Here is a 10,959-nt window from a genome sequence, read left to right on the forward strand (position 1 = left end):
GACATATAACATTTGGGGTCTGTGCTTTTAGCTTTCTTGTCCCAACAATTACTCTAACTCCCTTATAATATTTTGGCAGTGTCTGATCTCTGTTGCTATGCTAGAGCACTCCCATAACTGCTGGGCTTCTCTTTTTCTCTCTCCCCATTCTGTTCCAGGTCGAAGTGGGTTCCCATGGGAGATTTCATTGCCTCCAACACAGATGAGTGCACAGCCACTCTCATGTATGCTGTTAATCTCAAGCAATCTGGCTCTGTCTCCTTTGAGTACATCTATCCAGACAGCAGCATTGTCTTCGAGTTCTTTGTATGTTTCCCAAGAATCTGCCCGTATCTCTATTTTTATATACTATGTCAAGGAGGGTTCTCTTCTATGGTGCCTTTAAAAAATTGGCTATCCCTGCATTCATCATCTGGGGCTATATGTAAGAGGGTGCAGTATCTTCTTAGAGTCAAGGAAAAGGTGGTTAGTATTTAAACCAGAAACGAAGTAGATTGAAGTTGATATTGTACTTTGTAGCAAATCTTTTACCCACCTGCTTAACCCTTTTCTTGCACTACATTTGGAGGCAGATAAAATTTGGCAGTAATCATTTTTACAGCCCTTAGAGGCACAGTTATCTCCCCTCCTTGGCATTTGAGATAATGCATACTCACTTCTAGTCCCCCCCCCCAAAAAAGAAAACAGTAATACTTTGGTGCTATCTTTTTTCCTATACTTTAGCAGCCAAAAAGACCTTTCCAATTAATATTTTCATACCCTCCACAGCTCCATGGTGCATTTCATTTAACTGCGCAATTCTAAAGTATCTTGAGGTGCATCTTGTGATTATTTCTTTAACTATTAATATGTCCTCTATTTCTTTATGTTGCTTTAAGACTATCACAATTCCACAAGTTCCCTGCAGCATTAAGAGGAAGGCCAAATAATTCAACTTAAACATGTTATTAATGTATTCTAGCTTAGCTGGATACACCATGCTGTTGGGGAATTGATTAAAGTACTTTCTCCAATATATATAGGACCTTAGAATAATTTTTCACAGTTTATCACAACTAAGTCATTGGAAGGCAGGTACAGAATGCTTTAAAGGAAAAAAAAATTAAAAGGCCATAAATAAATTTCTGACCAAACTATTTCTGGTCAAGCATTCTCTCTACAGTATTAAACCTGCACACTAAAAACACTTTGTTTTAATGGGCGATCTTACACCAGTGCCTACAGCAGAGAATCCAGTCAACTCATTTCCCCATGCACAGAGACTGTATCCTCACCCTACATTCTTCTTATTTGTTCAGGTTCAGAATGACCAGTGCCAGCCAACAGTGGAGGAGTCACGATGGATGAAGACCACAGAAAAAGGGTGGGAGATACACACTGTAAGTGTAGGAGTTCATTCAGATGGCTGCAGCACTTGTAGATTTACAATCAATGGTGGCCTGGGGAAGCAAAGCTGTCTGCCATTCTGGGAGCCAGAACTAAGCTCTTAAGCAGTTTACTATATACTATGCTTAATATTTGTAGGTGGAGCTGAGCCGTGGCAACAATGTCCTCTACTGGAGAACAACAGCTTTCTCTGTGTGGTCCAAAGCTCCCAAGCCTGTGTTGGTGAGGAACATTGGGATTACAGGTTTGTGTTTGACTAGTTCATGTTTTGGGTCTATTACCATAAAGAGTATCAGCTGCTCTTGTGCAGGTGGTAGCCAAATGACTTGCCTGTTGTTTAGTGTGATCCAGCCTCTCTCTTTCTTTTGTCCTCTAGGAGTGGCCTACACTTCAGAATGCTTTCCTTGTAAGGCAGGCACCTACACTGCCAAGTCAGGTTCTTCCTTCTGCCAACAGTGCCCAGCAAATTCCTACTCTGGCAAGGGAGCGACATCCTGCCACCAGTGTGAGCCCACTATGTACTCAGGTAACCCCCCTGGGGTCTAAGTTAACTGTCTGAAAACTTTCAAAGCAGGCTGGTTATGCTAGGCAGTGTTTTCCATATTCCAAGTGGGTTATACAGCTGTCAAGTTTATCTGAATCTGCAGGTTTACTACTCTTTAACTTAAAATCTCATTGCATCTGCTCTAGCAAATGAAATAAAAAATTTCATTGCATCTGCTCTAGCAAATGAAATAATATGTTTTGTTCCTTTTAAATCATTCAAAAATATTGTAATTTATGTTGCTACTCACTTCCATGCCCAGAGACTCTGTTAATTTATTTAAAAACTTGCTTCAATGATTTTCTGCACTGTATTTTGTCCTACCACCAAATACAGAGTGTCAAGAAGAAAAGAAGCACTCAGTGTGCTTCTGCAGGTGTTGCACCTGCAAAAAAAGCCCAGGCATGGATGGCATGGGCACCTAGATACAAATTTGTGTCTGTGCCCCTTTGCTAATCTCCAGAGGCCTTTAACACATGCATGTTCTCCAAACTGAAAGTAATCCCAGCTGTGCTGCTTCTCTCCCACCCCATATCCTTTTTTGTCTAGGCTCTGTGCCTTTAGTTTTAGTCCCTTGTCATGCCTTGCTGCCTTCACTATGATACATTATAGAAGGAGGGACAGTGATAAGATAGGCACAAATGCCACTTCTCCATGCTCTCTGTGTCTTGGCTAAATCCCATTTTTCATCTACTCCTTGCCAGCAGCTGGTTCTCATGAGTGGCACTGCCTTAAGTGAACAAATGACACTGATAGACCGAGTTACATCTAGCATGTTCCTGTCTCCTCTGACTGATGCTGACTCTCCACACTCTCAGGCACAAATCTTTCCTAGCCTTGGTGCTGGCAATCCATACCCTAAAGAAGACAACCTGGGGCTCTTCTGAGAGCCAGCATTGTATAGTGGTTAAGGCACTGGATTATAACAGGGGATGTTGTAGGTGTATTCTCCAATGTCTCTGAGAGGCGTTCCATCCTTTTCCTTTAGATATCCAGGTTCAAGTGGTATGGATGACGCTTTGCAGATTTTCCATACCAATAGGTTCTATAAAGTCCATAATTTTTCGTTTCTGGCATAGAAGAAAGGTTCAGTCCTTGAGTTTTTCAACTTGTATTCTGAGGTCATTTTTTACGTCTCCAAGCTGTTTGACTTCTACTTCCTTGTTCAGTCCATCAGCTATTTTTTTAACATCCTCTCTGTTTTGACAAGATACAATCAAGTCTTGGGACAGTACCAATCAAACTCCTCACTGCAACTGGAGAAGTGATGGATGTTAAATTAAAGAATGTGGCTCTGAATCCTGAAGCAGCTGATAATTTGATTTCAACCAAAAGACTTATGGAAAGTAATCACAATGTGTTCCTTAAGAGAAGGAAAGGAAGTAAGATTGTTGCTGAAATGTCTGAAGTTGAATTTGAAGTGGAGGAGAGAAATGGATTTCATTATCCTGTGGATGTTAGTAGAGACTCAGAAGGTGTTGATGCTGATAAAGAGGCAAGTTTATCAGGCTAGCAATGGTTCTTGTAATCATCAGGTCCTTAGTGGAAGGGCAGAATTAAAATGTAACAATTAAAATTAAAATGTAATAGACAGAGGTAAGCAAGTCCTGTGGAGTTGAGGCCAACAGTCACATCTTTTATAGGTGTGTCCAAATGCCTATCAGCTTCTGTAATAGTTACAGAAGGAGCTGTGAAGTAAACTCAAAGCATGTTGGACTGCATGTGTTGCCATCACTGTGAAATGATACTAGAGGGGCTTGCCCCCCAGTCTCTGGAAAGATAGCTGAAACTAAATTATGCCAGTACAGGATCCTGTTACTTCAGAGTCTGGATGAATTCATTTAGGCACATTATGTGCTCCAGTACAGGTAGAGCAGATTCAGGCTGAGGCGTACTGGAAGCTGTGGGCAGAAGAGCACATGACATTGGGGAGCAGTGAGTGAGGCCATGGCTGAGTGACACCTACTTTGCATGCAGGTGGTCCCAGGCTCAGTCCCTGGTATCTCCATTTAAAAGGATCAGCTAAGCAAGTGATGTGAAAGATGTGGACCAGTGACTCTGGAGAGCTGCTGCCAGTCAGAGTAGACAATACTGACATTGATAGACCAAGGGTCTGACTCAGTATAAGACAGCTTCATGTATTCGTGATCAATCCCCCAACATATGAGGAAGCTGCAAAAATCAGCCACAGCCCCCCCAATATGAGCTTATCTTTTTTACTGACCCTTTCCCTAGTGCTGCAGACCTGATCCATGCTGCTCCCAGCTGTTTTGTTTGTTTGCAACTAAATGGTATGTATAGGGTTGACGGTAGCTCTGGTGGAAAATGTCCCTTTAATAAAGGCTTAATGTGTGGAAATGGGCAGCCAACACTTTTTGTGCCATCAAGGGAAGTAACATCCCTTGGTAAATAACATCTTATTAAACCACTATTCAAGGGGCAAGACTATTTCTCTCCAGGAAGTTGGCAACCCAGCAAGGATTCGCTTTCCCATCCAAAATAATTCCCTCTGTGTACAAAAGTAGATATCAGAAACAGGCCTTCTCCCTGACATATTCCCCCCCTCCCCATGGATGAGGAAATTTGAAGGAGCATCCAGTTATGAGAGCTCCAACCTACAATTTGATGTGGTGCTATAGAAACACAGTGACAGTATTAGGAGGTTTGTCGCATATATATCTGATCAGAAAATCTGTGGACTTTCGGAGGACAGGAATTAGAGCATCATATATTGTTATCTGTGTGATGGAGTGTGTTTGTTATCTAATAATAATAATCATACTTGGGTAAAGGTTTTATCAGCATTTATCAATTATTATTGTCAAAGCTGAAGCATTTTCCAGGAAAGTATGACGGGGGAGAATGAACAGGCTATCGTGGATATCCTTCTTCCTAATTTGAGGAGGAAGGAACACAATTTTAAAGGGAAGTAGTGCTCTCTCTAGGGAGGGGGAGCATCCTATCCTCAATACAAGATTCTTGAAGTGCCTTACCAACATTTATTTTCTTGCCCCGCTTGCAAAGGTCTGTGAAGTGCCTCCTCTCATGTGAATGTTTTATTTATTTATTTATTTATTTATTTATTCATTCATTCATTCATTCATTCATTCATTCTATTTATACCCCGACCTCCCCGCGAGCAGGCTCGGGACGGCTTACATTAATCAGTACCCAGTACTTTAAAACCATATACAAAAGATTAAAACATTCCAAACATTTAAAGCAGTCCAATAAGCAAAGTGCTAGTGCTGGTGATCGGCCTTGAGTAGTTAAAATGGCATATTGTATAGTATACAACATGTTAATTATTAAATTTATTTATTTATTTATTCTATTTATACCCCGCCCACCCTGTGAGCATGTTAATTATATAAATGGTTTGTTCTCTGTTCCTATCAAAATTAATCACCTTATGCAGATATAGGGGAGATTACTTTTAAAACTCCACTGCAATAAGCAGCAGAGCAAATTTTGGAACTAGGGCCAAAATCCACAAGTGAACGAACACACAAATTATGCCCCCTCCATGAAATAAAATCAGTTGGTAGACATGATTGATGCTTAATGCACTGAGATAAAGTGTGGACAGGAGACAGCCATCTTTTTGAGGTTGGTTCTGAGCTTTTTCTGGCATGGATGTTTTGCATTCATATAGTTTTAACCACAGATTTTTCCCCTTTCGCGATCAAGAACCAGGTTCTGCAGCATGCAAACCTCGCCCAGCCTGCACAGATAAGGATTATTTTTATACTCACACAGCCTGTGATACAAACGGAGAGGTATGTAACTTCTGGGTTTCCTTGTAGTAGTGGCATATGAATCATGGGTCTTGTGTTAAACTTTGATTTATTTACCATTTATTACTGAGCACCTTCAAAAGTTAATTAGTGGCTTTTGTATGTGAAGAGCACCCCCAGGTGGCCATAACTTCTGAATGAAAGTACTTTGTAAATCAGGAGAGAGAACCCTTATGCTGTGTATATACCACCTGATTTCCTTCTAGAAGGGGGAAGCTATTCTGTTCTGTTTCTCCTTCTTTTGGAATATTTGTATAATGTTTTTTGCACATACACAGAGAACCATCCATGAATTACTGACTTATTTATGTATTCAGAAATTACACCCCGTCCTGACTGCATTCTTACTGGTTTACAGAAAGATGTTAAAACGAGTTACAACAGTCAAAATATCAAACAATGGGGGGGGGGGGAATACATTTTCCCTTCATCATCAAAACCCGTGCAAAACTAGAGTTTTGCATGCTCTATGAAAGACACGTAAAGAAAGTGGGGGCCTCAACCAAGTGTTCCAAGTGTTGCAATTCAGACTTTATAGGTAATATAGTATGAATTGAACCTTGGTGGTCTCCCATGCAATTATTAACCAGGGCCAACTCTGCTTAGTTTTCAATATCTGATGAGATTGGGCTAGCCTGGGATAGAAGGCATTATCTGTAGGGCATATTGAGAGGATCTGAGCTGTTTTTATCTGTGAGCTCACATGGGTATGTTGCTACCAGGTTGTGAAGGACTTTATAGGTAATACTAGAAATAATGCCCATTGCGGAAATAAATACAACGGGATCTAGAAAGAGGCTCTGGGAGAGTGCTCTGGCTTTGGGCAAACAGTGTCAGTTTCCTGTGGCGACCTCAGCAGGGTTTAATGACAGAGTCCACTGTTTTCTCCAGAGAGACTGATCTCTGCTACCTGAAGAGCATTTGTATGTTTGAGTTATCTGTAGCCCTCACCTGGAGAGTGGTAACCATTGTTACCCATTCTCCTCTCCCCTATGAGGTATGTTATGCAACTGAAAATCCCAACTGCCTTGCGGGGGGGGGGAGTTTGAGGTGTGGAATGGACTGAAGTCCAATCAGCTTCCATATGCAAAAGACCAGGTTGTCGCAGCAGTTGTGGTGTGGGCGGGACCCGGGCTTTGCCTTCTGATTGGTGGCGATATATGCTGAGGAGCAGTGCCATCAGCCATACACTAAGGGAGTGCATTTTAGAATTAGAACCTTGGCACCCACTATTCAATTATATATAAGGACAGATTCTCACCAGCTCCAGCTCCCAAGAAGGCCAGATCACGTGTTGGACCAACTCTGCTTAGTTTTCAATATCTGATGAGATTGGGCTAGCCTGGGCTATCCAGGTAAGGGCTGGAGTGAGCTTGCTTAAAGAAAAAATGCTATGTCAAGTAAAAGATGAGCGTAGTGTACTCATACAGTGAAGCTTCTAGCCTTCTACTTGAATGAACTGCCTGGAGTTGTGCTTCCAATATCTGCTTCCGAGGCATTTCATTTTTCTTGCAATGAGCATCCAAACATGCTGGGTAGGGTTGCCAGGTCCTTCCTGGCAGCCAGCAGGGGGCTCTTGGGTCCTTTCCAGGACCTTCTGCCATGTGTGCTTTGCGTGTGTGGCATAATGACGTCACCCAGAAGTGACATGATTGTGTCGCCAATGTTGCAAGGCAGTGCTCTAGTTTTTGGGCAAAACTCCATGGTTTTTTTTCCCTTCAAAACCATAGAGTTTGCCCAAAAACTAGAGCGTCTCTGCCGGCATTGTTTGGGGGTGGACTTTCCCCCACTGGCCAGCTGGCTGGCAGCAGATCGAAGCCCTCAAAAGTGGGGGAATCCACCACTGGGACCTGGGAGCCCTAATTCTGGGAGGACTTTGAAGGACAAGCAAGTAGTATAGAAATGTTTGTTATGTTGTGTCTCTACTGCACAAAGAAACAGCTTTCTGTGGCCTTTACTCACATGGTGAAGCCCAGTGTTGCTCCTTTGCAGCTGCACAGATTACCATGGAAGCATGCTAGGCTGAACTATGTGAGGAGAGGCTCTGCAAACTGTTGCCTTCTTTTGCAGTAAATCCAAATTTTGCAGAGTAATTCAAATTAACCTTTAATTCTCCTTTCACAAATGACTACAATGTTGGATATTTGAAACTGGGAAATCTGAGTTCAGAGTTCAGATCATTGTTTCTGTCATGAGCCCACTCAGTGGCTTTGGGCAAGTTGCTGTCTTTCCCATCCAGTTGTGCCATAAAAAGCAGCTAGCACATGTTTATCTCCTGGTGGGGTGAACATGGTTTCTCCCATTTGCATTTGGTTAAAGACTGGTGTCAGTCAGTGACTGGGATCGGAATGCTGATAGTACTCAGTACTGGCTCTCCTTCCAAGCTTCAGATGGGCAGTTGGCCTTTAAAAAAAATTGAAATGTCACATAATTTACTATGAATTTGTATTTGATTTATTTTGATTCAATCAGCTTTTAAAACACTGTAAACTTGTTCTGGGGAGAGGGAAGGAGGAGGGATTGTGGTATCAGAGCCACTAGCCAACCCTCACTTTGCTTGCAAAACCCGTAGAACTGATTTTGTTTGACCTGTATCCTCAGTCTTTCAACACAATAGTGAGTATGCCTCCTGAGTCTAACAACTGCTGTTTTATGCATGTGTGTCTGTACATACCACTGGTGATCCATTTGGGTACTTTTGTGGAGGAATGTGAACTGAATTACAAAGCTTTTTTGCATGTTAAAAGTGCCACAAAGTGTTTAGTGTTAATAACAATAATAATTTGCATCTTCCCAGACCCAGCTAATGTATAAATGGGCTGAGCCAAAGATCTGCAAAGAGGATCTCCCCAGCGCTGTTTCATTGCCCCCTTCAGGTGTGAAAATGATGTGCCCACCATGCAACCCTGGGTTTTTCAAGACAAATGCCAGCACCTGTGAGCCCTGTGCATATGGATCATACTCTAATGGGTCTGGTAAATACCATTCTTTCATTCTGGATTAAGTGAAGCCTTCGCATGGGTGATGTTCTTTAAAATGTTAAAATTTGGCTAGGTGTTGTGTGATGAATGCCAGAGACGCACAGTGCTTTTTCTTACCTGTCTAGGAAGCCATTGATTAGGGCTTGACACCCTCATGCTCATTATGCTTCCTAAATTCTCGAAACTGTTTCCTTCCCACTGAAGCCAGTATGCTTCCTAAATTCTAAGATGACATAAAGAGAAATCACTTATTCCCTCTCATCATCCCCTATTTCTGTCAATGGCAGTTGTGTGATGGGATTGGACTCGGTACCAGTGAGGTGATAGTATGAACGGTTCAATCCTTCCTGCTTCCCTTCTTAGCAAACATGAATGATGGATGGAGCTCTCCTCCTATGAGACCTCATTGCAGTAGGGCTTAGAGATGTAAAATTTCCAGAAATTTTGAAGACAAGGAAAAAACATGGGTTTTGTTTGGGGAAAAATTGAAATTTGGGAGAAAATTGAAATACATGCAATACTTGTCCTATCAAACCTAAACTAATTTTACTGTTTTAAGAACATAAAATGTATCATTTATAACTTACTTAGCATATAAGATTGCAATTTTTGAAATATTTATGCAGTATAAAAGTTACAAATGCCTTTGTTTTCTACAATCAAAATTGGAAAGATATCCAATACCTAAGAGAAAACCACAATGCTGCCTTAGACCATATGCCTTAATTTTTGCTATCTGAAGAGCAGAAAAAATAGGAGTTAAAAACACAAGCTTTGTGTTAAATAACATTAAATCTATTATTTGGTCAGAAATGAGGGCAATACAAAGTATCAGTAATAATATCTGCACAGCTAGATACAGTTCCAGCTCTCTGACCAGTGGCTACTGGTTCGAGAGAGCTCAGTTCTCAATGAAACTTTCAGAGTTTTCCTTTGAGATTTTGGTGCAGTTTCTGCCCCACCTCCTTCTATTCTTTTCCCCCCACCAGCAAGGTAGGGCAGTAACCTACTCGATACCCACTCACATAGGTTTGTGGAGAGGTTAAAAGGTCAACCACAAGAGAAGAGTCAGGTCAAAAGGGCTACAGAAGCGATGAAAGACCTGCATGCTACCCTCATGAGGATAAGGTATCCTCCTAGGTCCAGAAATGTATCTTGTATTTAAGAGCTGTATATGTCTACAGCATGCCCACCTTGTCTTTAAAAGCATTCCACTCATTCTAAAAGACAAAATGTTTCATAGGAGTTTTTTTCAGTATTCCCCCAAATTTCCATTTTTTTCTGTAAGAAAACTGAAAAGGGGCCTAAGGAGAAAAAACAAATAAAGCGTTTTTTCTCTGAATTTTCTGCTCCCCCCCCCCCCGGGCCTTCACATCTCTAGGACTCCCTGGTTGTTCTTGAGATTACTTACTTGGCCATGTTGAAAGACTCACTGTGTGATGCTTTCCCCTTCAAATCCTGCATAATGATTAAGTCTGGTGATAACGCTGCATGTTATCATGTCCTTTAAACTGCTTGCTTTGCAGCATATTTCAAGACATGGCCAATTAGTGCTTTTTATCACATTTTCAGAGCAACCCTAAGCACATCTTTGCAGAATCCTACTCAAGTTTGTTCAATGGGGCAAGGACTGGGGGTATTTAATACTTTTCCTTCATTTTCCTTGTGAAATCACACATGTACTCCCTACCCTTTTATTTTTTAAGATCTGGAAAAGTCAGGCAATCAGTTACAGCTTTTCCAGCATATGTGTAGCTTGGCCCAGAAACAGCATTTTTGCATTCCATTCCAGGCTGCATCAACTGCCCAGTTGGGACTGAGCCGGTGCTAGGCTTTGAATACAAGTGGTGGAACATGTTGCCAGCTAACATGGAGACAACAGTCCTCAGTGGAATCAGTTTTGAATATAAAGGAATGGCAGGTATCTTCACGAGCATATTTCTTCCTAAGGCATTTGATTGGTTTGAACTGCTCCAGCTACATTCTATGTTCAGTATGCTTTTTATTCAGTTCTGCCTAAGCCGTGTGGCCATCCTAATCATGTACACTGTGAACAATTAGCCTGCGGGACTCACTGTTACCTTTTATTAGGAACAAGAATTTACGGCTGGCACGGTGGGTAGAATAACTTCTAATGCTACAAAACATGTGACTTAATATCATGATGTTGTGAATTTCCCTACCTGTACAAGCAACAGCCAATGAAGTGCATGAAGGGTACGAAAAAATCTGCATAGTTATCTCCTGGCAT

General features: G+C 41.6%; 1 protein-coding gene across 2 annotated transcripts in view; it reads left to right on the forward strand.

The window, feature by feature from the left end:
• KIAA1324 (KIAA1324 ortholog) overlaps positions 1 to 10,959 on the forward strand; it is a 58,573-nt gene that overhangs the window by 24,444 nt on the left and 23,170 nt on the right. Inside the window, exons 2-8 of one of the 2 annotated variants that reach the window (XM_015412179.1) lie at positions 159 to 306; positions 1,299 to 1,379; positions 1,525 to 1,630; positions 1,763 to 1,912; positions 5,621 to 5,709; positions 8,525 to 8,702; positions 10,501 to 10,629. In XM_015412179.1, coding sequence (XP_015267665.1) covers positions 159 to 306; positions 1,299 to 1,379; positions 1,525 to 1,630; positions 1,763 to 1,912; positions 5,621 to 5,709; positions 8,525 to 8,702; positions 10,501 to 10,629 — 881 coding nt within the window. The remainder of the gene's footprint in view (positions 1 to 158; positions 307 to 1,298; positions 1,380 to 1,524; positions 1,631 to 1,762; positions 1,913 to 5,620; positions 5,710 to 8,524; positions 8,703 to 10,500; positions 10,630 to 10,959) is intronic. The other variant, XM_015412188.1, reaches the window with a different exon arrangement.

The sequence above is a fragment of the Gekko japonicus genome, unplaced genomic scaffold, assembly GCF_001447785.1.
Source record: "Gekko japonicus isolate JY-2015 unplaced genomic scaffold, Gekko_japonicus_V1.1 scaffold697, whole genome shotgun sequence".
NCBI lineage: Eukaryota > Metazoa > Chordata > Lepidosauria > Squamata > Gekkonidae > Gekko > Gekko japonicus.